Here is a 27,888-nt window from a genome sequence, read left to right as displayed (position 1 = left end):
TGATGTCAGTAGTGCTGCACCAGTTTGCACCAGTGGCAAATCTGGCCCCAGCCACACGAGAATCAGGAAGCTGAGGTTACAGAAAGGGTTATTTGCACTACAGGAATGAATGACAGCGCAGTTTCAGTTTCCTGTGTGAATACATTTCTTGCGTCCCTCGCTTTTGGTCTTTCTCACACACTGCATCCCAAGCACAGCATGCTGTGAGGAAAGATTAAAGATGTTGCAATTCTCATTAATCTGGAGCGTCCCTGAGCACAGAGCTACTACAACTCTTTGGGGAGGACATGAATTTCTGTACTGAACCAGCAATGTCACAAAACAAATAACAGCGAGGAGGGGAAAAAAGGCGGGATTATAGCAACTTTTTCTGAGCAGATCATTAGCTTTAAAGCAACAACTCTTCAACTCCCTGGGTAAGTCCTCTGCTGGTGTGAATTGTCACAGTCCATCAAGCACAATTATTTAGACCAATTGATTTGTCCTGCTGTATTTGGATCACAAGCTTAGTCCACTTCTTGTTGCAGCAGTGGTAAACTTCTTGAGACATCGTAGCCACCGAGTAACTTGAAAATCAGCTCCCAAGATAAATCCTGTTAACTGCAATGAGATAGAGCAAGGGGGCAATGGGTTCACTGACCAACTGTGGCTGGATCCTATGGCAGTGTCTAATCTTTAGACCTTATCTAGATCACAGTGAAATCAATAGCAGTTTCTGTCACCTCCCATGTTGGCAAGATCTGTCCCCAGCTTCTCAGCTGGAGCTCTGAGCTCAAGCACAGCACACTGCAAGCCAGCCTAACATCAGAGACTGTGACGGTACCCAGGCAGCCTTTTACCTTTGGAAGTAAACAGGTGATGCTGTTGGCTGCAGTTCATAGAAGTCTCACATTGTCAGAGGTTTTGCAAGAAAGTAATTTTGCTTTCCCCTGTTCTTTCAGAAATCAGAGCTTTGCTAGATGATAATTCATGATGAATATTTATAACACCTTTCCCTGAGAAGTGTATGTTAAAATAGCATTCCTAGATGCATCTATTATAACACTGAACAGTCAGGTAGGAAACTGATTTAAAAAAGAAAATCAGAAAATTACCCCCGCAACAATTCTTTCCTATAAAAATGGATTTTTTTAAGCATCTAGAAGCCCTGAAAGCAAGAAGAGTCCAAACAAAAACCCTGCCATTTCCCACCTGCTCAAGTACATTTCGGGAAGAGGCATGTGCCTCTATCTCAAGCAAATACAGCATGAGAATGTGGCATGGCAGCCAGGGTTGTAGGCAAAAGTTGCACTTCCAACAAATAAAACTATGCAGCTGTGTTTTAATACTTCAGAATAACCCTGACAACCTATACCCCTATACCTAGTTTCCGTATACTCAGAGGGAGTGTGGTGAGAAGCCAGTGGCTAACCAGGGATTCAGGCAGGGTCTAGTATCCTGGATGAGCCCTGTGGCCCCAGTTCTCCCTTCTCTAATGAGTGAATAATGCAACTAGTAAATTGCTTTGAGATCTGCCCATAGAAACTGATTTGTAGAAAGCATGCATCACTGTTAATTCCACCTCCAGGGAATAATGGCACTACTCGGAGTGCGGGAAGCTCAGTATGCAGATAGTTTTTTGCTGGATTTGGGCCTTGTTTCATTTTTTTTCCCCTGTTTACTCTATGTATTTACTTTTTGCACTTCATTCAGGACAGATAATGAAAACAGTATAGTGTGCTTCCACTTTTGTTTCTGGAACAGATCAAAGACTTTAATGGACTCGGACTCAGCAGAACTCTAAATGCTCCTTTCTGTACAGATACAGCCAATTAAATGGCCCTGTTGGCTTCCAGGAGGATTACTTGAGATCTCATTATTTGCACTGCTCTGAATTTAGTCCTTAGAAGACTGTGGACACGTTCTGCCAAAAATGAAAAAAAAAAAAAAAAAAAAAAAAAGGAAAATAGCAGAGGATTCATTTTGCATCTTCTGTATTTAATGTATTCAGCCTTAGCAAAGTGCACTGCACTCCTCCTTGTTAAAGCAGGCCTGTCCTTTTTTATTTCTCCCTGCCTTGGAATTGCTACAGAGGGATAAAGTTCTGCACGGCTCGCTCACTCACACAGTTGTAATAAGTCAAAGCAGGTTGGCTCCCTGCCCAACAAAACACAAACTCCCCTGAAGTCTCCAGCTTTTCCATGGCAACACCAGAGTCATCAACACAGCAAACAATCGCTCCAACTCCTTCCACGTCTTCCCTCTTAGCGCAGGGAAGGATAGCATTGCACCCAGCCCATGGACCTGAGCTAATTATCGGGCATGAAAGGAGATAGTGAGGGAGATCGCGTTACCCTCTGCGTAGAGCTTTAGCTGAGATCAAAGGAAAGAAAAGGCACCGAAACACTCAACACTTCTCAGTATACTTTTGCTTAAATGAAAAGATTGTTGCTGCATGTACGAGACATGAAATGCCAAAAAGCATAAGTGTATTGTGCCTGAACAAGAGTGCAAACAGCATTACAAAGCACAAGTCCAACGCTGAGTGAGTCCCTTAGCCCAAGAGAACCGCATCTCACTCCAAGGTGTCTCACAGCCTGATCCTTGCCATGGTCATCCATGTGCGCTTTGGCCAGGTCGGTGCCTGGCTTTCAGCGGATAATAGCAGACTGATGGTTCTGCAAATAGGATTGTTCCCCAGTTCTGGGCTGTGAGCAGCGCTGATCATGATCCACATGGGGAGGGAGCAGGTACAGCGCTGGGTCATGATCTGCCACTGCTTCGCATGGGCGTCCTTCACACCCATCCAAATAAGGGCCAAGATGAGGACTGAACACCACCATCCTCATCTGGTAGTGTTTTACTCTCACTTTGCATAGGTATATCAGACCTCACAAGCTGCAAGGCAATAGAAAATGAGGCCCAGAAGGCCCCAAAATATCTTATTTAAACTAAGAGCTAGTGGTTTTCAGCTGTGGTCTGCAGACCCACAAGGGTCTGAGGACTACTTCTGAAAGGTGTGTGAAAGCTAAGCAAGAAAAGCAAATCAATTGCCACAAGGCTTAAATCAGTTGTAAATGAACCTTTATATACATTGGAGAACTTTTAGAGGATCTGCAATTTGTAAAAGATTGAAAGGTATGTCCACAGGCTTTATATTCCCCTGTAGATGTCAAAGAACCTGCTCTGTGCAAGGAAAGCTACCCTGTTTTCGTATAATTTGAGGGTACATATGTGATAGCATGGATAAGAGTATGGGCAGTTCTCTGCCATTAAACCCCACCAGTGTAAACTCAAGAGTGGATATAGTTTTCCCGGCATAAGCAATATTATAATTTGTTTGGACTAATGATTGTGCTGGTTTAGTTTTAAGGCCCTCGTTAAAGTAGAAAAGCTTTGTAGGCTGGAAATGCTATAGGCTGATGAGGTCCTTGTGGACAAAGTAGAATTTTGAAGGTAAATTGGCCCCAAAACAGCCATTTCCAATCTGAATCCTGGTGCAAAAGAATGTCCTTCAGGCTTTACAAAATTATTTAACTATTTTTATAACGTTTGAAAAAATTATTTCTCTGGAAAAAGTTCAAAATGGAAATAATACACCAAGTATTCAGGCTTAAGTGGAGGCTTAGGTAGCACTGTGCTTTCAGCGTGCCTGGCCACAGAGTAAGCCTGACCGAAGGTATGAACCTCTGTTGCTGGACCGGTGACCAGAGGGTGTCAGTCTCCATGGCAAAATCCTGCCACTGTTAGTCTTTCTTCACCGACACACATGTGACTGAGGCACTACAGGCCACGGTCCCTCGTACAGAGGGTCTGCGGTTTGCCTTGGTCCAGTACAACCCGTGGGAGAATTTGTCCATCCTTTGGGGTGAATGGTGCAAACAAGAACTGTGGAAAGGATTTCGGTGCACTAACAGCACTTCAGTTACACGGGTATCGGTCCAAGTTAGTGCAGAACTGCTCTAAACCACGCCGTCAGCCAGGTTAACCTGTTCAAACCTACGTTAGAGACTTTTTGGTGTGGATAGGTTAAGCAAGAGGGTGAGCTTTCTACACAATCTCTATGTTTTCTACACAATTTCTACGTTTTTTACGTACAGCTCAGGTAGGATTTACAGCACCTAACACGAAGCTGGATACCCTAACTAACACTGAGTTTAACTCTCATTGACATCAGCAGTACTTTGCATGATGCCCACAGTGTGATGAGATCCTGCTGATATGTTTGATGGCATTTTAAGATTGCTTCACCCTGGCTGCTGGATTACAGCTGCATATGTTCAATGCCATTTTAGGATTGCTTCACCCCAGCTGCTGGGTTACATCTGCAAAGTACAGGTGCCAAAATGTAACCTGCTGGTCAGTGTGTGTTATGCATTCATTTCTGTGGCTCATCCACAGAGGAAATGAGTTTCTCAGTTACTACCCTAAAAAAGCTGGTTCTTCAGCCCACACTATGATAGCTCATAAATCTAATTCTAGAGGGCCCTGACCTCTAGAATTTGGTGGTGGTGAAAACAGTGGTTAGCACACAAGTCTCTGTGTGTTGACATGAACAAGGACACCAAAAAAAGAGATTACCCTATGATTATGTACTGATGACCTGAACAAAGCCAGTCAATCCAAGCTGAGTTCTGCTATAAATATTATTTTTAATTTGATTTTTCCTTAGCTTAAGAACATAACACTTGACTTAAGGCTTGGGCCTGGTCCTTTTTTTCTTCAGTGGCAACATGACCACTGCCTCCTGTGTGAACAGGGTCACTAGCATAACCCCAGTGGCTTGTACTGAGACACAACAACAGAACAACTCCCTCCTGGTACTCCAGGGACCGTGTGATGTGCTGCCATAGCAGTCTCAAAACCTAAAAAACCTACAGACTTATAAAAGCAATCTGGAGTTTTGCATTAGTCTGCCTCAGCTACTGCTGGGTTCCTGTCAGTAGGCTGGAGAGCCGAAGGATGGACATGACGTTCCCCCTATCACTCCCTCATGTGTCACTGGTGATGGCTGCAGCCATGCATGGGGATGTGAGCCCCAAGGGGATGCCTCAGCCAGAGAAGGTCAGATTGAATTCCAGCAAGACCACAAGAGCAAAGATCAAATGGCTTATTAACCAGAGATGAAATTTCAGCCTTGTTGCTATCGGTACAGATTCTCTTCTTTCTCTCACTGGTGTTGATCAGAAGAAAATCATGAGATCGGGTATAAAACTGAAGGGTCCTGCCCTAGCCAAGGGTCTACATGTTCACCTTCTGCTTTGTACCCAGCCACTTGAGCGCTTAACTGCATGCAAAGCCATCCCCTGCCAGTAGGTCAGACTTTTTTACTCTGCAACACCAGGTACTCATTCTCTTCACAGACTGATGGGGTGAAAGCTCTCAACCATCTTCCTAGTGTTCCTGTGCAAGCCAAGGAATCACTTAGCCCACACTGGGAAATGTGAAGTGGTTCATATCATCATCTTACTTTATGGTGCAGCCCTGCCCACTTAACATCAAAGGTGTCTCTTGCCATTAGCCACAACAGCCCCAGGTACCACTTGCTCTGGTTTGCACCTCTGCATCCCAACCACCTAAGTGTGTTATTTTCTGATGACCCACAGCCGTTATACACACCAGTGGGCAGCATCACCAGTGGAAGCTGCAACTGTTTAAATAAGAACCAAACACTCCCGCTTAATTTTGTGTTCTCTTTTTCAGGACAGTTTTCACGAATAAGCAGACCTCCTTCTGCTTGCTGTTGTGTGGGGAAGGCACTGACTGTGTCTCCTGCTAAGCAGCCCATCCTGGCTGCTGCAGAAAGACTTGACACCACCAAATCCCTAACCTGGCTAAGAGGCAGGAAGCTTCACATGCTGGTTCATGTAGGGCCACTCTTTATTTCTGATGCTGTGTCCTAGGAGTACAGTCCCCTCTTCGAAAGAGCCTGAGGTCCTTAACAGGCTCACTTGCTGTGCAAAGCGTGCATCTTTCTCAGCATTTACTCACTTGAGTTTCTGCTGTAGCGTAACTAGACAGTCATAGAATCATAGAATCGCTGAGGTTGGAAGGGACCTTTAAGATCATCAAGTCCAACCATTAACCTACCCTGACAAAACCACTTCTAAGCCATGTCCTCAAGTACCACATCTACCCTTTTTTTAAATACCTCCAGGGATGGCGAATCCACCACCTCCCTGGGCAGCCTATTCCAAAGTTTAATAACCCCTTCAGTGAAAAAAAATTTCTTAATATCCAATCTAAACCTCCCCTGACATAACTTGAACCCATTTCTTCTTGTCCTATCACTTGTCACCAGGGAGAAGAGGTCAGCCCCCACCTCTCTACAACCTCCTTTCAGGTAGTTGTAGAGGGTGATAAGGTCTCCCCTCAGCTTCCTCTTCTCCAGGCTAAACAACCCCAGTTCCCTCAGTTGTTCCTCATAAGACTTGTGCTCCAGACCCCTCACCAGCCTTGCTGCCCTTCTCTGGACACGCTCCAACACCTCAATGTCCTTCTTGTAGTGATGGGCCCAAAACTGAACACAGTACTCGAGGTGGGGTCTCACCAGTGCCAAGTACAGGGGGATGATCACTTCCCTAGTCCTGCTCACCACACTATTCCTGATACAGGCCAGGATGCCATTGGCCTTCTTGGCCACCTGGGCACAGTGCCGGCTCATAATCAGCCGGGTGTCCACCAACACCCCCAGGTCCTTTTCTGCCGGGCAGCTTTGCAGCCACTCTTCCCCAGTCCTGTAGTGCTGCATGGGGTTGTTGTGACCCAAGCGCAGGACCCAGCACTTGGCCCTGTTGAACCTCATACCATTGGCCTCAGCCCATCGGTCCAGCCTGTCCTTTGCCTCAGTAACTGCTACGTAAGAGGAATTGCTGGAAGTGTTTCTGTGATGCAAAAGCAAACAAATAAACAAAAAGGGGAGGCAGTGAGGAAGAGGGTTGATTAACTGGAACATCCTAACCATGGGCTACTTAGGAGTGCCACAAGTAAAACTTAACTGGAAATAAAGCAGTAGCTGTAGCTCATTCCCCTCAGGCAAACCAAATGAAATCCAAGGATGCAGAAACTGCAGAACCTGTTCAGAAAAATGATCTCATTAATAATGTTCCTGAGCAAATGATCAGAGGTGTTATTGACATCTATAGCCTTGCATTTGAATTCTGCTGGAGAAACCCTCCAAGACACTGGAAACCTTTCAACAACCCATTCCTGGGCTACAGGGTTTCTCAGTCTCCTGCACCAAACAGGCTATGCAACCAGGTCCTCGCCACTGCAAAGTCAGTGGGATGGGGGAAGGACAAGAAGGTCTGCTGTTGGCAATGCTCAGTGTCCTGCTTGTACAGCTCTTTTAACCTTTGCTCAACAATATGTCTCATTTCTGCCTCTCTGCCTCGTGCTTTTACCAAGGCCCCAATCTCCTTCCTGTCATTCCTTGATAACAAGGTAATAAATGCAGTAAAGATACTGATGTGTTAGATTAGATAAGAGAGGGTTACGAGAGACTCTGACCAGCACAGTTGTTCATGCAGGACTTAAATGTGTCTTGCTATAGGCAGCTTTGTTTTGCTTCCAAGTCCATTGCTCCTGTAATCTTGTTACCCTTACAGACTATTTCAGAAGAAGTTAAGTCCTGACAGGTCGCTGCTTGCTCCTCTGAGAGGCAGCAGCTCTGGACTCCCCTCCAAAGCACTCACAGTAAGTAGGTGCCAACAGGAGCTTCAAAGTGAGAATATGGAGAGGTTTGTGAGGCAGGAAAAGGTGATGGGGAAAAAGGGATTAAGTATTGGGGGAGAAAGCTTGATCGGAGGAGACGACGCATATCAGGATAAGGAAGGGCACAAATTTTAGAAACAAGAACATTTTGTAATAGGGCTTATAAACCAGGAAATCTGGCTACTTGGTGCCTGTTTCACTGCTGCTGTGGAGTGGGTCAAATTGAACCAGTGAGGTTTTTTCCCCTTCAAAAAAGGAAAAAAAGAACTGGCAGGAGCCAAGTTCTTTTCCTTCTTGAAAGGACAATTATCCTGCTCTCTGTCGATTGCCTTTCCTATTCCCAGCGTAATTTTCAGACTTCCTTTGCTTACACGTCACAGGCTTGCACAGAGAGAGACACTGAGGCACTGACAGAAAAATTTCACTCTTCTCCGTTGCCCTTCAGCTCTGCTTCTGCCTTCAGCTCCGCTTCTGCCTTCAGCTCCTAGCACTGGCCTCTGACACCACACTAAGATCGATGGTTACCACATGTTCTAGGAAGTCCAGGCATCCCAGCACCCAGCAAGGACCAACCACCCGTGAGAAGCAGCGAGCCTGAGAGATGGAGTTTCAGCATAAACACTGGATTTTCTGGATGTAACCTGCCTGGGTGTGGTATGCCTAGAGTTCTTTACAGGTAAATTCCTTTTAAATAAATTACTGTCTTCATTTTTTTAAAATATATTTTCAGCAATATATTTAAAAAACGAAAAGCCAAAACAGAGGAAAAGCAGAAAAAGTGACAGATAAGAAGAACGCAATGATAAAATAATAATTCAGCCTTCTCTGAAGGAGCAACACTTACATCATCGGTAAGAAAAGAGACTGGACAGTCTCTTATTAGCACAATTCGGGATTTTTCCTAGACCACACATACTAGCAAGGAAGGCAATGGGACTTTTACATTTGTTCTCTAGTATTTCTAACTTTTAAATAAACAACAAGGTCTGTCTTTATACAAGGCATTTAAAAACAGCATTTTCGCTGTACAGCAACCCAAAATGTCATGTTAGTACTACAAGCATCATTTCAGAAAGTAAATAGGTAACTACTTCTTGGGTAAATATAACAAATACTTTGACCTCTAGCACTGATGGATGACTCATTGACTGATGCACTGATGTCACATGTTGGATCTTTTTTGTGAGCAATGTCTCCAGTCTATATTCTTGACTCAAGCAAAATCTCCTAGGGATAAATTTTCCAAAGCACTCTGGAGATGTTAGGCTGAAATCCAAAAATCCTATTAGGTGTCCAGTTCCCATTGGTTTCAGTTCAATACGGGGAAGATTAGATGCCTAGATGTTATAAGTCAAAAAGATTTGAACTCCTAGCTGTTCCCAGATTGATCATTGAGATGCAGGAGATGAATTCAAGGGTCCAACCATCAAGCACAGTCATAGAAATACTGCTAACTCTGTAAGAACATTTCCTCTCTAAGACTTAATTGCTTTTCATTTAATTGTAATTTCCCTAAATAATCTGTACATGAGCACGCAACACAATTACATTACAGAACATTACAGTGGCATGTAGGCATCAGCACTACCAAAATGCATTTAGAGTTCTGAGACACTCAGATTCCAGAACATGAGTTGAAAAGTAAGAGATGACCAGAAGAACCTCCACATTTTCTGCCTTGCCCATACCACCTTACCCTACTTAAGTGTCATTAAAAATACAGGATAATAGACATACTTCTATTCTTAAAAGTTCAGTATACTCTTAAATATTTTCTGAATCAGGCCAATAATGATGCCTTCTCCAATATGGGGTTCCACTTCAAGGAAGCAGCACTCAAACTGAAAAGCATTTAATCATATGTTTAACTTTCTACATATTCATTAAGTATTTTTCTAAACTGGAGCCTGAGCATTCACAACTACATGCCCAGTCTATGAGCACCCATGGCCTGCGGTGAGAGGCCAAAGAACCTGCAAGTGCATCGTCAACAGAAATGTTTGCTCTAAGTTTCTCGTGACAATGACACAGGACCTTTGAGCTTGTCCTTTATAAAACTAACCAGAAGATGAGAGAATACAGTCGTGGTCATTAGTTTTCCAGTTGAGGCAAAGAGAGAAAGACAGCTAGCGAAGGAGTATGAGGGAAGATGAGGAGAACATGTGGAAACCATGTGTTCAGCATCTCTCTGTTAGCCTGGCCCTCTGGCCCTTTCTTCCAAGTTAGAAAAACAACATCACGAAGCAGTGTCAGGAGCATGAAAGGAGAGAAGGGAGAGCAAAAGCCCAGGTGAGAGAGGGGTGAATGTGGAGGAGGACAAAGGGCTAATAGCTTTAGGAAGTGGAGAAGGGGGATTGCAGAGAAGGACTTTACCAGGGGAAGGGGATGAGTGTGACTTTTGTGACCAAAAGAAGCAGCATGAGGCTGTGTCAAAGAGGCTGTGATTTGATGACAGCCTGGGAGACCTAAGCATGGCAGTACATGCTGGGAGAGGGCTCCAAGAGCTACATGATGGACCATTTCAGTAAATCGCCCTTTTGACACACCGGTCACCCAAATGCAGTTACCCTTCATGGGCTTGACAGAATGAACACACATCCAGTACACCAGTGATGGGGTTATCGACCTCACTAGCCATCCTGGCTCTGTCAGGGCCCCTCAGATGTATTGTGTGCGGTACAAATGCATGTCAAAGGCCTTACATATGGTTGGTATATATAGAAAGTTTTAGAAGTGCATACTGTTTACTCAAGAGACTGGATTAACTTCTGCAGAGCTATTCTGGTCCACCTGTAAATACATGGACTAAAAGGCCTTACGAAAAATAGTTACTGTGTACTGGCAAGTGGCACTTTTTAAAACCTGAATATCTCGTGTGATGAATGCTGGGGTTTTGTTTGGTTTTTTAAGTACCAAAACTGACAGGATCATATTATACAATTACTAGATACCATATTTTTTTTCCCTCAATTCAAAGCTGTTGGGTTTTTTTTTTCCCTGGTCCCCTAGGGCTAAAAAAGTGTGTGTTAAACTTGCAGTATAAACTGCTGCTGTGAATTACCTTGGTCCTGATGCCTTTGCTTAGATGAATAGCAAGGTCTGTATGGTGAGTGACCAAGGCGATGAGAGGGGAGAGGACTGCGGTGCTCCCAGCCCTGCTCACACAGGAGCCTCCCAGACTTCAGCCCCGGCGTGTCTACAGCTTCCTCAGCTGCTGAGTGCAACGCTAATAGCATCCTAGCTGTAGACACGCCGGGGCTGAAGTCTGGGAGGCTCCTAGTGTGAGCAGGGCTGGGAGCACCGCAGTCCTCTTCCCCTTCATCGCCTTGGTCACTCACCATACAGACCTTGCTATTCATCTAAGCAAAGGCCTCAGGACCAGGTAATCACAGCAGCAGTCTATACATGCAAGTTTAACTCACAATTTTAGCCCTGGGGACCAGGCATTATCTTTCTGAAAAAACTTTGACAGAAACCCAAACAGACTTTGAATTGAGGGAAAAAAAAGCAGGGAGGTGGGGGGATGGGGCCAGAGTGTGTTTGCAGCTGCTGGCCATCAAATTTCAATTCAATCAACATGACTGAGTTCCAGCTCCTGAGAAAGAGAGCTTTTGACAACATATTGACATAGCCCGAACTACAGTGGTCCAAGTGGCAGTGCTATAATTATAAGGATTATATTTAATACTGCACTTGGAAATGAAGGTCTGAAACACTGTGACTCTCTCTCTCCCTAAAAGCTGCCCAAAATCTGTCCTAGGAACCATTATGGTAATACACAAAGTTAGTAGGAAAAAAGAAATGTCAGAACTCAAATCATTATGGAAGGGGATTGTGTGGCCGGCAGCTCAGCTCTGCTGGAAGTTGAGCAGTGAGAAGGAAAAATGAGTGTGAAAGGAAGGGCAATTGGATTTGCAGGAAAAATGGGAAGTAGTTTTTAAAAGTGCAAATTAACTGGTTTAAGGAAATAAGTCAATTGATAATTGATACACGACTCACTTCTGAATTCAGTTTCTTTTTGTAGCGTGTAGTGGGCTTCAGCCAGGCTGAGGCCTGTTTGTTGAACAAAGACCAAACACTGCAAATACTTCTAGACTTGCTTAATTCTACACATCTTGATTTCAGTGCGATTACCCATGTGTGCACAATTAAGCACATGCATAACTGTTTCCGGGAACTGCGCCATAGAGGTAAGCAGCCCCATGTTGAAGACCAAGTGTATCTAGCTTGGAAGGATATCGAACCAAAATCTTTTAGAGTAGAGAGAATGTATTACTTTGGAAAGCAAAATAATTTACTATAAACTAGCATAATGACCAGAAATAAAGAGCTTGATCCTGCGTTAGCCTGATGTTCCACAAGACATCCACAGTACTTCTTCCCACAGGTGGTTTCAGGAGGGGCCAGTCAGATCAGAATTGAGACTCAGAAGCTCAGATGTTGAGATATCATAGCAGTGAGGAAAAGGGGAAAAAGGTAAAAAGAAAAGGGGGGAAGGAGAAGAGGAAGGGGGAAGGGGAAAGGGAAGGGGAAAGGGGAAGGGGAAAGGGAAGGGCAAGAGGTAAGGGGAAGGAGGAAGGAGAAGGGGAAGGGGAAGGAGGAAGGAAAGGAGAAGGCGAAGGGGGAAGGGGAAGGGGGAAGGGGAAGGGGAAGGGGGAAGGGGAAGGGGAAGGGGAAGGGGAAGGGGAAGGGGAAGGGGAAAGGGGAAGGGGAAAGGAAAGGGGAAGAGGTAAGGGGAAGGAGGAAGGAGAAGGGGAAGGGGAAGGAGGAAGGAAAGGAGAAGGCAAAGGGGGAAGGCGAAGGGGAGGGGAAGGGAAGGGAAGGGAAGGGAAGGGAAGGGAAGGGAAGGGAAGGGAAGGGAAGGGAAGGGAAGGGAAGGGAAGGGAAGGGAAGGGAAGGGAAGGGAAGGGAAGGGAAGGGAAGGGAAGGGAAGGGAAGGGAAGGGAAGGGAAGGGAAGGGGGAAGGGGGAAGGGGGAAAGAAAGGAATTGGAGTGTCTGGAGATGGTTTCTAAAGCAACAGAACCCTAAATAAATGGTCTGATTTTCCAAAGTGAAAAACATAAACTGAACAGCCCCTGCAGCATTTTCGCCAACTGTCACTGGGGTGGCATTTCTGAAATCTGGTGGAATGACTCATCCCAAAACAACAACTGTTGCCAACAAGGTCTTTCCTCCAGGTCTAGTTATTTGAATGAGAGAGCTGTAAAAACAAAATAAACAGAAAAATCAGAGGCAACTCCTTGTCTTGGGGTTCAATTCTGAAACTTCCTGTGAAGCCATCCACTCTTCAAGTTGCCTCCCCAACCCACTGAACAGGAATCCAGGTGATCCTCTGGGCCAAGGAGGGGATCGGCCATGCTGCAGCGAACCCCTTGTTCATTAAAACAAATTCCTCCTCCTGCACCCAGTCACTACCTCTCACACCATGCATGTATGCAGGATGCATCCTCCTGAGCCATTTTGCCCTCCACATTAGGGATTTCACACGGCGGCAAACATTACCAGGAGAAGCATGACAGGTAGCACAGTTCTCAAGTGGTTTGAGACAGGCACCCTTAAATTCAGGGGGAGCAAACATGGCCCAAAGAGTACACTGTTGTGCAGTAATTAAACACAGCCCTGTCAGCACAGATAAGCATCCTTCTTTGGCTAGTACAAAATACAACAATTTCAAAGACGCTTTCTGAAGCAGTGTTGTTTTGCTGAATAATTTATGTCCCTGAGTCCTCTGAAAATGAGCAGGATACACTTCAGCACTGCAATAGCTATTCAGTGGAGACAGTGCACATTGTATTCAGTAAGCTCATTGCTTAAACACTGTTGCCATGACTATAAGAAAGTGCTTATACTATTGTTTACAAGAGACTCTCGATAAGTCATTACGACAGTAGCCAGAGTTTTGCCTCAAGTCAAAATTTTTGGGAAGAAAAAAAATCTCACAGGTATAATTAACTTTGTGATCAAGATAATTCCACTGAAAGGCTTTGAAAACTGAATACATCGTAGGGCGAGGAATGAAAATAAGTAAGAATCACAAGTGTCTCAGGACTGTTGACTCTCTGGTTTTCTGACTGTTTCACTGGTAAATTCCATGGAGAAGAAAAGCCCTGCTAACTAAATAACTGTTGTAACTCGTTTTCAAGGAAGAAATAATTTAGAGGGCAAGCACCAATGTAGGAGTTCAACTGTGATGACTAAGTCTGTAAAAACAAACCACGTTGTACACAATGTAAGGGAAAAAAAGACTTAAAAAATCTGACTTACAAGAAACATTTGGGATTATGAAATATGGCTTTTCAGTGTCCTGGAATCAAATTGATACCTAGAGCACTTAGTTCTGAATCCTCTAGTGCATATGTCCAGTACATGACCTCTTTATCTCAATAGTGGGCTGATGATCAATAGTTTCCCAAACTAAGAAGTAACTCTGAAGCCGTCGGAAAGTCATCCTCACATTTCCTATGGACAGTAACAGGCTGCAGAACACAAAGCAAAGAGATGATTAATAGAGTACTGGACTAGGAGTCAGGAAATCTGGGCTCCGTTCCCAGCTCTGCCACTGACCTGCTGTTTGACCTTGGGCGAGACACTTGACCTTTCTGTGCTTCTGTTCCTCCTTCCATTCTTTGTCTATCTTGTCTCTTGAGGCCCTAAGGTATGCAGGGAAGGGCACGGTTCTCACTGGGTGTTTGTGTAACACCTACTCGAGGGAGGTGCCTGCAGAGCTCTGCAATAAAGCCAGGGTACCACAGGGATGAGACTCTTGCACAACAGTATGTTTTGTTTCAAAACAGAGTAGCCATGATGAACCTTCTTGGGGCTTTACCTGCTAGTCCAGGATCTCACCAGGTCTTTCAGTTAGCTTCAGGCTCAGGCAGCAGGTAAATGGGTTTGCGAGATCTGCTTGCTCACTGTGTCAGAAGCACTTTCATGCGGGTTTCTAATTGGTACTAATTTCTCTGCACCTTGATTCAGCTGGCTTTGCAAGCGCATCAGAACGATAACTAAGTGACAGATATAAAAATAGCTACAGGAGGCACTTCTGAACAAAAGGAATTTTTTCAGGGAAATGCTAACACCTGTATGTGAAGTCACCGGCATAAGGTATTTTAAAATTAAAACCAAAATAAATTACAATTTTTCACTAAGTGTGTTGGAATTTTGTGTAAGTTATCCAATTAAGAAATACTTCTGAGACTTCCTCCCAACCCAAGCCATAGACGTGAACCTTCCTCCGTTACAACAGTATCGTCTTACCAGATGGGAGGCAACACTTGCAGGACAAGGTGGCTCCCACCTGCTACTGCTGGGGTGCAGCTGCAGCCGCGACAGAGAGCAGATGACTTGCATATACGCTCTCAGTTCCAGTCCCACTTTGCTCTCGGTTTGCTGGAGCATCAAGTACATGAAGTGCTTGGACACAGCCAGCTTAACTGGGAGACTAATTTGAGTACAAACTGATGCAGAATCAAGAGCAAGAAAAGCAATAAAATATGAAGCATACATTTATGATTATGAATGAAGAATTGGGAAATGCTTTTCTCTCCTAAGAAGACGGGGCACTGCTACATCTTGCACTTTTATTGTGAATCTTGGCAACGTGGTGCCATAAAAACCCAGCTCTGGGAGTCACGTGATCATGTAAAAGACTCATTTGGGTTTGTACTTCCAGTACTTATACCTGTGGGTCAAAGGCTGTAAAGGTGATTTGACTGCACCTCAAAGGCTCAGAACACAGAAGTGAAATAAGAAGAATCCATCAACTCATATACATTGCCTGCAGCTTTGCCAAAACAAATGTTCGAATATCCTGTCGGGCTCCATCAGTAATGAATTTGGCTTCTAAGCCATAAAACTCACCATCAGATCTCAATGCACTTTACAAAGGTGATAAATGCTATTTTTCATAGAGGAAACTGAGGTTTATGGAAGTGAAATAACACAAGTAATCTGTTGAATAGATCCTATAGTCAGAGGAGAAACACTGAGTTTTTAGTTTACAGCGTGCTCACCTAAGACCTGGTCCTTGAGAACTGCAGGTATTTTGTGTTAGGTATTAGTGTTGACACTTCAGTACAATTATGGATTGACTACCTGCATCTCATAATACTTTGGAAGAACTTGACAAAGTACGACAAATTGACAAGTTGGCTCTCAAGTGGTTATAGGAAGCTTTTAATGGGAAATGAGGGGCATAAATAGTTTATGCTTCCATCTAAAAAAAAAAAAAAAAGTCTCTTAATACTGTTAAGTTGAAAAAGTGATCCAAATCTTACTTTCTGTACCCCAGGCCACTGCCTCTTTCACTGCTCAAAGCTGTTCCAAACCGTAGCAGCGCGATATGGTTAAGATCCTTTTCAGGTTTACAGACACTGATTCAGATTTGTGGAAAACACAGACCTGTCATGAATCCCATCAGCTTCACCCTACTGCTGCTGGGAAGTCATACAGGGGACATCACTGGGAAGTCCTACAGGGGAATGCTGACATACAGACACCAGAGAGAGGCCAAAGAGCAAAGACCTTGTTCCTCATCTTCTCTCTGGAGCAGCCAGGTGGCTAAAGCTCTTTCACATACCATGTAGCTGATTGTTTGTCCTCTAAAGTGCTGCATAGTGGTTTCTTTAATCACTTTCCTGAACTCCACAGAAGTGATGGTGTCAGGTCATTATCATGTAGAGTTGGGCCCTCAGCAGAGACCAGGGGCCCATGTGCCCATCTCACCAGTGAGATGGTGCCGCCTGAAGAGCTCAAGCATAGAAGGGAAATAGTGGCACAACAGGGGACATGTGCAAGGTCACAGAGATGCTTGCTGGCAGAGCTGGCACTTCTATGCCAGTGCTTTGTTAGCTGGAGTAGCTTGACAGCTTCCAGCTCCTCCTACACCATATAGGAGGTTCAATATAAAAGGAGTGGTAGAGATACTACCTGTCCCAAAATTGACAAAGGATCCTGGATGGAGCCCTGCTTTTCCAGTAATGAGACATGGGTGAAGTTTCCATTTCATCAGCCAATAAACTCGATAAGAAAGACAGACTACAATTGGACTCTGAAGACAGTATCTTGGTAGAAAGGACCGTTGACAGCAGTTAGGAAGAGGAAGAGAGGCATGTTATGGCCTTTCTTAACCTGCTAACTGACTAACCGAGTAGCTGGGGTTTTTTTGGTCACTGCAAGCCAACCAATCCCCACATACAGCTTCTGCAGGCGGTGTTCATTGTGAGGGGAGAAGTAATAATAGTGAAATAAGTCAAAGTTTCAGCAAAGCAGCTTCTCTGACTCAGATGTACCTTTCTAAGGTTCAGATTTCCCCACAGAGCAGCTAACATTTTTGCTGGAGTCATACTTCTAAGCGCAGAAGAAACAGAAGCTGTATATCACTCTCCTTTGTTGTGATGCTACACACAAGGGTCTCAATTTGAGTACTGCGGGGGTACGAGAGCTCTGTCAGGGGACATGCCATAATAGTCAGTGAGGTTAAGGAGCCCACGGGTTGGCCTGGGAGAGCATGTCAAGTTCAGGCAGACAAACTGTTCCTCTACTCGCTATCTACAGAAACTTTGGCGGTGGAAACAGTCTGTTAAACAGTTTCAGAACGGAGGAGACTTTCATCAAATGTATTCAAAGCTTAAAAAGCTTCAAAGGAGGCAGGTGATTTGATTGGAGAGATAGGACTGAAAAGGCTTCTATACTAGCATACATTTAACAAATTCACTTGCTAAACTTTTCATTAAATATTGCCTTTATGCAGCTTCCAGGGGGTCTTCTTGATTTCGTTCAGAGAATGTTCTCAGAGCCAAGGGGAACAAAGATTTTAAATGGCATCCATGTCCATCCTGACCAAATGGCTCCCAGCAGGCCAGAGGGACCATCACAGCGGATCAAAGTTTTCTGCCCACAAAGGCAATGTGACTTACTCATTTTACCTGACTTGGCTACATAAATTGTCTTTATCAGAGCCCAGCTTTGCTCCCGCAGAAGCACAAGGAGCAGACGGTGGTCCTTCACCTCACAAACAGAACAACGCATTGCTTTGGGCACCAAACTTTGTTAGTTAAAAGATCACACTCTAACTTCGCAGAATGGTTTGTGCTTTAATCCACTTGTGTTCACCGCACCATAACATCACTTCACCCCATGGCTGGTCACTTCATACCATTCGCTTCACAGAGCTTCCAAAAGTTACATACATCCAGAACCAGAAAATGCAACTGCATGGTACCCTGGCAGCCAACTAGCAAACAAAACAAAGAGCTCGGGAGATGGGAGAAGTCTAAACATGAGCCAAAGATACCAGAGCACAATCCTTCCTTTTAAAATACTTGAGGATCTTTAATGCTAGCACAGGGGAGCAAGCACACGGTGCATCATAAAAAAAAAAAAAAAAAAAAAGTGGCGAAACAAAGTCATAGAATCATAGAATGGTTTAGGTTGGAAGGGACCTTGAAGATCATCTAGTTCCAACCCCCCTGCCATGGGCAGGGACACCTCCCAGTAGCCCAGGAAGTTGGGACTGCCATGATCATTTAAAGGATCTCCACATAAAATAACTGCCTAAATTGAGGTTTTACAAGCCAAACTTGCCTCTTGGCACCAGTCAGGCAACCCTGTCTTCCATTGAGGTCCTCAGGGAACTGGGTCAATCCCGTTGACTCTTCCAGATTTGTACTGCCATTGATGAGAATTTAGGGGAGTCGGAGGAATTAGCCCATTCTCCTCTTCCTTGGCTACATCATCTTTATGGGACTGTTTTTCCTTTTCTTTTTCACCTGCTTGCAGACTACATCTGGGGAGCAGGCCACTTTCACAGTCAGAGTACAGAAAATATTAATATATTTAATTAATATTTTAAATTAATCCTTATAATGATAAATTCAGCGCAACTTTGAGATGAGTGTAAGTAGAACAAGTCAGCAGTGACTGATGACAAACATCGCTTAACACAGTCAGAGCCACCAGTGTTATGGCTGCAATGAAAGAACCTGACCAGAATAATGCAATCATGCCCATGAAACAGAGTTCCCGGCTTGCACAGAGCAAAATGTACAGTGCTCAGCCTATGTCAGAAGAACGAAGGAGTGAATCGGCCGCCGGAGATTTGAAACTGCAGTGCAAGAACTTTGGTATTACCAGTTCAATGCTTAAGCCACTGAGGAATGCCCTCCAGAGCTAACTGTTTATATATAACATAAATAATATAAACAGCTAAGTGCTGGAGGGCATATACATATATACAGATGTATGTATAAAAGAAAGACAGAATATTTTATCTGTTCCACTCTGCTCCATGAAAAGTAACACCACCATATAAATAAACAAATGTCAGCTCTTGGGAAATGCAGGGAGGCAGAAAGTACAAAAGCTTTCCTAGCTTTGTCCCGAAGAATAAATTTCTCCTTGACATGCACCCACATCCATTGGTCCAGCTGAAAAAATCTGCTCTCCCCTCTCCAATTAGAAAATGCTGCTGCCAAAGGTGGTTTCTCAAAAATCAAAGTAACACTGCCAAATTAAGCCCAACCCAAATCCTTCTAAAAACTCTCCCTTCTGCGGGTTTTAAAATGTCCACTGGGAAAAGATAATTATCAAATAATAGTATCAACAATGTCAGATAATCACTTCAGGCTCTTTGATATGTTCAAGTGAACGTTGTTTCAAATGTTATCGAGTGTCAAATATTTACTTTTGAGTCCAACTGTGTAAACGACCCATCCAATGCCACTAAACATGGCAGGCGCACTTGTAACAAGAGCAGTGGGACCTGCAAAGCAAAGGAAACAACGCAGCTATTTTCAGGAGAGGAAGCATGAGGACGGTCTTGTTTTACAGAACAAAGAGTGTCCTGATAGCCAGAGCTCTCCAAAGAGAGTTATGACTACCTTTGCGCTTATCTGTGTGGAGTATTTTTTTTTAACTGGTGGATCTACAGCAAAGCAGGTAGAGCATCACAGTCCCCCAGTGGAGTCAGAGATGTGTCCAATCTCCCATGCTCAGTGTGAGACTCGCACAAACGCTCCTGTCTTGTGCTTCTCTGTGCCAGAGCTGTACCTGCCACAACTGAAGCTCAGAGGTGCACCTTGTTCCAGCACCCTGTGCACCTCAGATCTGCCATCTGCTCCAAGCAAAAAGTCTGGAAGTAGAGGAACAACCATCAGTGCAAATAAGGTTTCCACCAGATTTCCTCTTGGGAAGCACCCCATAGAGGGGTGAATTCATCCATAGAGGATGAATTCTGCTGCCTTGGAGATGGTTCTCTTCCCCATCCATTTCTAATGCACAGGACAACAGGCTTAGTCTGCCTTGCAACTTCCTCTCTCAAGTACCCTTGGAATAACTGGTAGAGCAAATTCCTCCTCCAGCTATGGCTGGAGCAAAAGCAAGACCCCCGTTATTTCCTGGCCCGTGCCCACCCTCTGAATTTTCAAGAACAGGAGCACAATGCTGTGCTACCTGGTGTTATTACCCTTACCCACTTGAAATCATCCCACTCAGTCACCCTGTGGTTTGCTTTTCCTTTTTAATATTTGCAACAGTGTTCTAAGGAGCTCTTGGTAAGTGGAACATGTGCCTCCATGACACAGAGACGTAACTTTGAACCAATGCCTTTCTCTGTTCCTTAATTAGGCAGTCCTACCAGAGCAGCAAATGAGGAATGTCTGTGTCAAGCACAGAGTGGGAGGATCAGCGATGTGCAGTGATACCGTTACAACAATACTGCTTCATGAGCCAGCGTTTCTTCAGTGTCAAAACATGGTTCAGGGCCCCAAACGTCATGCTCAGCGAAGTCACGTACCTTGTCAGCAGGATTACTGAATGCTAGCGTGCAAAAACGAGGGGGACTTTGTCAGACCCTTCCCTCATCAAAGACACATATGTGCAGAGTTATCTGGGAGGTAATGCAACATGCAACACGGAGCGAGGGCCGTGCATGGCATTCTCCAGCAAAGAGCAGGTTACCAATCTTTAGCGGTATTTCAGAAACAAGGGCAACCTTTCTGCATTTAAAAGATGAAAATCTTTCAATATTTGCTTTGGAGCTGTTTCATTTAGCACTTTGAAACAGCTGCCTCCAGCTATTTCATAATAATAGTAACAACTAGTAAAAAAAACTGAAACCAAAAAAACCCCACACAGGCCTGTTCCCTGATTTCAGAAAGCGGATTTTTCTGGGACGTACATTATTAGGCAAAAGCCTTGTTTTTTATTTTTTTCCCATAAGACAAGTGCAAAGCATTTCATTAATGCACACTGGAAAAATAAGATAATGGCTTTCTTGATTGTGACGAGGAATGTGGGGAGATTTAATCTGAACACTGAGTCAGGTCGAAGCGCCTAAACTCCCCTCGGACACAATGTTATCGCATTAACACTTACATCAGCACCCTCACGAATGATGCTGAGTAACGCAGCCCCAAACGTCGATCCACGTACCGCAATGAACTCCCAGGTAAGAAGGGAGAAACAACCACAAAGGTCCCATTTTAGCATACGTCAGGCACTAAGAAAGACAGGTTTGATGTCTGGAGCAGAGGGAGCGATCTATTTTCAGCTGTTCGAATAGCAGCCACAGGCCTATCAGGACGCAGTCACTCCTCTTAATATTTCACATGTGTGCCGAGAATTAAGAGTTGGAAGGCAGCACAGCGCAGCATATGCCTTCAAAAGTGTGGTACACGGACTGCTCGTAATAAAGTAACAGGAGACAAGGCTTCGCCTCCTTGACATGTTCAGCGCAATTTCCAGTCGAAAAAGGTCAACGTATCATTTACAAAGCGGCAGCGCCTGGAAAACTCTCGTAACTCCGCTGCACGAAACACACCGGGTGATAATAACAAACCGACCCTTTCTGGTGAAGCTGGTGCTCGGAGCACCTGGCGTGAGACACCTTCGGTGCGCCGGACGTCGCTGCCGGCTCCCGCGCAGCCCTGCCTCTGCCAGCGCCCGCCGGTCGCTGAGGTACGCGGCCGAACAGCACGCGTGGGGCTGACGCGTCTCAGCGCTGCCCGTCTGCCCCGGGCATCAGTACCGGCCGAGTTCGAGGGAGACAGCAGCAAACGTCCGCCTCGAGTGAAAGCAGCCACTTGAACGGGGTAAAACGGGGCAGGGGAGGGCGATTTTGGACACGGGCGATACTTTAGTGCCACTTTCAGCCCTGCTCGGGGACGCGCTGACAGTGTTTGCTGCCCCTCCCCGGGGATGCCTGCCGTCACCGCCTTGGCGGGGCGATGGCGGAGGCACGCGACGCATCTTTAGGACCACAACCTAGGTTTTTTTTTTAAAAAAAAAGAACAAACAACCAACAACCCGAGCAGTCCCCAAACCCCTTGAAGGAGGACAGCTCCCTCAGCTCCCCCGCTCCGGGCCTGGCAAACCTGCCCGCCCGCTCCTCACACCCCTCGTTACCACCGCGGGGCCCAGCAGCCGGTAGGCACCATGGCGGGGGGAAGAGGGGACACACGAAGCGCGGCGGGCCGAGCCGGGCCGCCACAGACATCCCCGGGGTGGGGACGGGCCCCGGCCCCGGCGCTGAGCCTGGCCTGAGGGAGGGAAGGGGGATGCCCTGAGGGGAGCGGGGGGGGGGGACGGGACGGGGACGGGGCCGGAATTCGCCTCACAGCCGCGCGTGGCGGCCCCTCCCCGCCGGCAGGGGGCGCTGTGACTCACCGCCAGGAGGGCCGAGGCGCGCTGCTCCCCCGCCGGCTGCTCCCCGTTGATGCCGCCGTTGCTGAGGAGGTGCTGGTGGTAGTCCGGGGGCGCGGCGGCGGCGCCGGCGGCGGTGGCGGCGGCGGCGGGGGTGGCCGAGCCGCCGGCGGCGGCCGCCTTGGGGTGTTTGCCGGCTTTGCGGGCGCCTTGCCCCTGCTGCACGAGGTGGAGGAGCTGCAAGGTGCTCTCCCGCTCGCGGTCGGAGCTCTCGGCGCGGCCCCGCTCGTAGCGCCCCTCGCAGCTGAGGTGGTGCTGGCGGCAGACGGCGATGCGGGCCCGCAGCCGCTCCACGATGGCGCTGTGCACCCGGGGCGCCGCCGGGCCCCCCCCCAGCAGCCCGGCCCCCAGCCCCGCGGCTTGGGGGGGAGCCGTGTCGCCCATCGTCTGGCTGCCGGTCCTGGCCCTCCGGATGGGTCGGTCCTCACTGCCGCATGGAGGGGGGGGGGGGGGGGGAGGCGGGGGCAGCGGCGGGAGCCCGAGCCCGGGGGCTGGCGGCGGGGCGGAGGGCGGTCAGCCCCGCGCCCCCAGCCCACCCCTACCCGGCCCCCGGGCGGTGACGGGCCCCCGCGGGGGGTTTGACAGATCGGGGGTGGGACGGGGCGTCCGGCGGCCGCTACGGTTGTGCCAGCATGGGCCGGGCGTGAGGGGCGGGGGTCGGGGCCGGGCAGCCGCCGCCGAGGGGCTCCGCGGGGCGGAAAGGGCGCCCGGGGGTGGGGGGGACGGGGACAACGGGGGGCTCCGCCGGGGGAGGAGGGCGGAAAAAAAAAAAAATGAAAAAAATAAAGCGAGCCGCTGCCTCCGAAATGAATCCCTGGATGAAGGAGATCTCCCTCGGGAATGAGTGAGACTTGGCAGGTTTATTGATTTTATTTTATTTCGAGGGAGCGGGGGGGGGGGGGGCGGGTGTTATTCCTTGAAGTGGAAATTTAAGGCATTGCCGTGCGCGGCGGCACGGAGGAACCCCCCGGCAGACCAAAAATCTCGTCGATTTGGCGGAGTGAGATTTGTTGGGTCTGTTGTTTTTCTTAAAAAAAAAAAAGTCTTTAGTAAATGTGCAAATAAAGAGCCAGGGGAGGAGGAGGCGGCTCGGGTTAGTTTAGTCTTTGTGCTTTCTCGTTTCTCTCGCCCGCTCTTTGCTGGCCACTCTTCGGTTTATTACTGCGTCCAACTGTCTGCCGCTAAATTGTAGTTCCTCTAAAAATACGAGAGAAGGATCCCCCGGTCCGGAACAATGTCAGGCAGTGGACTTCCAGACCACGCTTCGCCTTCAGTTAAAATCCGTATTGCTTTCAGTGCTTATTTCCCCCCTTAGTAATAAAGCAGCAAGCTACGAACCCCGGCAAAGAACTCCTCTCGCATACTTTCCCTTATACTCCCAGATACTGAATAGTTTCAAGTACAGTTTCAAGAAAAGCACGGGGAAAAAAATAAGGAAAAAAAAAAAACAACAAAAAAAGCCAGCCCCTCTTCAGACAGTAATTACAAACGGAGAGTTGCACTTACAAACTTCCAGCATTTTGCACCCAGAACAGTCCAGCCACTTTTCCTTTGTGTTTGTGTGTATTCCATCCCCGACCCGCTGGGGTGGGTGGTTGCCGGTGGGTTATCGGCGCTGCCTCCGCCGGGCGCTGCTGCTGCCGCCGCCGCCGCCGTGTGCCCACGCTGCCCGTTGCCCTTCGGTGCGGTGCGGTGCGGAGCGGGTCCGCGGTGCGGAGCGGGTCCGCGGTGCGGGGCGCTGCGGGGGCGGGAGGCGGGTGTCAGCGGGGACGCGGCGCCGGGGAGGCCGGGGCGAGGCGCGGAGCCTCCCAGCGGCCGCGGAGGGGAGTCGAACCGCCGCCGCCGCCGCCGCCGCTGCTCGGCGGGAGGTATTTGCATGGGAGGAAGCCAAGGAAATCCCCTTTCCCCTCCTCGCCCCGTACCTGGGTGCCGGGCCGGGGCGCGGGCGGGCGATGCGCCGCCCCAGCAGCCGCCGGGGAGCGCAGCCTCCCCGCTCTCCCTTCTCCCCCGGCGGCGAGACCTTCAGGCGAGTACGAGGGAGTTCGCAAATAAATCACGGCGCCGCGCTCCTCTACCAGCTGGATTTCTCTGGAACAGGCGGTAGGAAAAAAAAAAAAAAAAAAAAAAAAAACAAACCAAAAAACAAACCCAAAACCAAGCAGTGTCTTATAGAGTGCTCTCATGCACGGGACGAGCGCAGGACAGGAGGTCAGGTTTGGGATGTGGGAGCTCCAGGCTCCGACAGGAGCTTCTCGGGTGGCCGGGGCGAGTCACGTAGTGCCTGCACTTTGGTTCCTCCCCGGGAAAGCCACAGCCTTGGCGCTTCTCTTGCCCGACTCCTCTGTTTAGAACAGGGGTGGGCGACTGGGAGATACTGGTCCCTGGTACTGGCCTTGCTGCAGCTGGCAGCCGTCAGGTTCTGTGTGTTGCTGTAGGTGAGCTGCGAGGGAGGATGCAGAAATAGCTAGGAGCTGGCCGGCTTTATTAAAGCAATATGCTGTTGTGCTACCAGGGCTTTATTATCCAAATTTCCAAATACCTCTTGGGGAATAAAAATGGCCCCCCAAGCATGCAGAGAAACATCCCTGATGGAAAACCTTTAAGGTCTTTTGGCATCGTACAGCCCCTAATACAAGGGTGCATCATCTTATTTAGTTCTGCAGGGGGTCCACTTAGAAAAATGCACAAATTTCATCACAACATACCGGGAACATTAAGCTGAGGATGAGGAGGAACTAATGATAACCCTTTCTGGTGGTTTTATCTCCTTCCCAGGATATGCACATAAGTACTTTGCATGTCAATGATGAAATGACATGCTCCTGGAAATTCCCCCAAAATACATAAAAACAGCACTGGACATAAAGGAAATATGAAAGCCCCCGGTTTCTTGACCCCCATCTCCTTCACATTGCAACAAACATCCCTGTGGGTTTTCAGGATCTGTCTGTGTGAGCACCGGCCAGAGCCTCCAGCTCATTCAGACCTACGTTTGCCCCGGCAAAGACTTTGTTTCTTCGCTGAGGGACAAGGTCTGGGGGAGCCGGGGTTGTGGATGCACTGCCTTCAGAGGAAGGCATTATTACTTACAGGAAAAAAGAGATTTTTTTGTTTAACCTTGAACAACTGAGGAAGAGTGGGTTATTATTTGGTACATAACGGTAGCATGCATCTGTTGAGAACAATGGACTGACACAGTTGGAAAAAAATATGAAATGTTAATGTTTGTAAAGTAATAGACGATGTTACCTTTGCTTCAGGCCTCTCTAGGGCTCTTGTTTGTTCTTTATAGCTCAGATGTCCCTGCTGTGTTTAAGAGGGTCAGTCACAGAACCCACGTGTAACACTAACACACCAACCTCATGGAGAATAAACAGGGGTGTTTTAAACGAAGTCTTGGCTGGGGTTTTCAAAGTTACTGGGGGAACACAAAATCTGTGGGGCTGCTCTGGAAGATACCGGGGTAGCTGCAGGAGCTCTCTCTCTCTCTCTCTCTCTCAAGATTTTGTAAACTCAGAGAATGATCTTTCAAAACAAAGATTTTTTGAATTTTAACTTAAGACGCTTGAGAGTCACTTTTTTTTTGCCAAGCAGCATCTCGTGTTTTGTGGTTTTAACATATCCCTTTCAGGGCAGAGGCAGCTGGTCGCAGGGCTGCTCTGCAAGTCCCCGGTCGCTCAATATACAGCGAATGCTGCCCCTGGTGTTCCAGAGAAGGAAATGCCCGAAATCCATCCAACTTTTCAAGTTTGTCCACAAGACCCTGGCAAAAGTTACCAGCCCCTAGACACCGCTGTCATTTTTAGATCAGCTAGTTGTCAGCTTGCTTATAAGCAGACGGTTCTTCACACCATCGTAACGCTGGAGCATGTCCAGAGAAGGGCAACGAAACTGGTGAGGGGTCTGGAGCACATGTCTTATTGAGGAGCGGCTAAGGGAACCGGGGTTGTTTAGCCTGGAGAAAAGGAGGCTGAGGGGAGACCTTATCACTCTCTACAACTATTTGAAAGGAGGTTGCAGAGAGGTGGGAGTCGACCTGTTCTATCAACAGGTGATGGAACAAGAGGAAATAGCTTCAAGTTGCACCAAGGAAAGTTTAGATTGGATATTAGGAAGAATTTCTTTACTGGAAGGGTCATCAGGCATTGGAACGCGTTACCCAGGGCAGTGGTGGAGTGGTATTTAAGGGTCATGTAGATATAGTGCTTAGGGACATGGTTTAGTTGTGGGCTTGTCAGTGTTAGGTTCATGATTGGACTAGATGGTCTTACAGGTCTTTTCCAATCTAGGAGATTCTGTGATTCTGTAGCATCACTTGTGGTTCGTGTCATAGGCATTCTAATAAACACACATGATAAAATATTAACATAAAAGGTCCTGAATAATAAATTACCTTTTTGCTTCTGTCAACATTAATTTGTGACCTTTTTACATGATATTGCAATCTCACATAAACTGTTGACGCCGGAGCATTTTTTTCTGTGTGAATTCACTATTGCTGTCAAAGCCCTGAGTTTCCTGAGCCTGCAGCCCCGTCCAGATCAGCAAAACACTTATTTGTGTGGGTTTCACAGCCAGGAATTCTCACCAAAGATGTCCCACTGTGCTAATAACTTTCAAAAAATGGAACAAAAAGACTGTGCTGAACCTACATCACTTAAAAACTTGAGTACATGCTTAAATCTAGGCATATACCTTGTTCATCTGTGTTTAGAAGTCATGTATCAAATTACTTCAAAGTTCTATTAACTCCACTGGAATGGCACGTGCTTAACATCAATCCTGGGGAGGATTTTGCAAACGAGAGCTTTGAATTTTCAGCCTTTTCCATTATTTGGTTTTTAGTGGGGGTTCTTAGCCGTTTTGAATGACTACAGTGCTAAATATGCGTATTTCCCAACTAGGAAGGCTCACGTACTGTGCCGCTCACCTGGTAAACTGTTTAACTTTTGGAGCACAGTCTGACTGCACCTGAGTTAGTTTTCTTGTCTTTTAAATTTTGGTGCATGCAATTTCTGCTCTGTGTAAACTGTAAAATAAGCCATCTTGAACACACTCCGGGTTTTTAATTAAGAATATAATCCCTGAAGCAATCTAAAGAAACCGTGCCTACATCTTATTTAATAATCAACAGGAAAAACACCCCAAAACCCAAACAATCCCATGGCATCACTTATTACCCAGAAAAATAGCAAAATTCACATAAACTATTCAGGGAAGTGGAGCCAATGAGAGGGCTATTACCAGGTTCTTTCAATAGGTTCTTTCACGCATTTCTCATATTATTCCTTGGCTTTCTTACATTCTTTTGTCTCACCGCTAAATTCAGATTAGAAATTAGTATTTCTTATTTCTCAAAGTGGAATCAGAAAGTCAACTTCATAAAGTCTATTTTGTGTGTGCTGGGTATTTCTCTTGGAGTGGTATTGTATTTACATGTGTTTATCTAACCCACCCACTCTGTTTATCCAGACAGACTTAAAAAAGGAAGAAAA

General features: G+C 46.7%; 1 protein-coding gene across 1 annotated transcript in view; it reads right to left on the bottom strand.

Moving 5' to 3' along the window:
• Window positions 1–22,777, bottom strand: part of MAML2 (mastermind like transcriptional coactivator 2) — a gene marked incomplete at both ends in the record, with an annotated part of 219,468 nt that extends 196,691 nt beyond the window's left edge. The window contains one exon of the mRNA XM_082488647.1: window positions 22,358–22,777. Within this exon, the coding sequence (XP_082344773.1) occupies window positions 22,358–22,777 (420 nt within the window). The remainder of the gene's footprint in view (window positions 1–22,357) is intronic.
• Window positions 22,778–27,888: the final 5,111 nt, after the last annotated feature.

This window comes from Vanellus vanellus, assembly GCF_965231255.1.
Source record: "Vanellus vanellus genome assembly, chromosome: 1".
NCBI lineage: Eukaryota > Metazoa > Chordata > Aves > Charadriiformes > Charadriidae > Vanellus > Vanellus vanellus.
The sequence above is the reverse complement of the archived record's forward strand: the minus strand, read 5'-3'. Positions and strand labels throughout refer to the sequence as shown.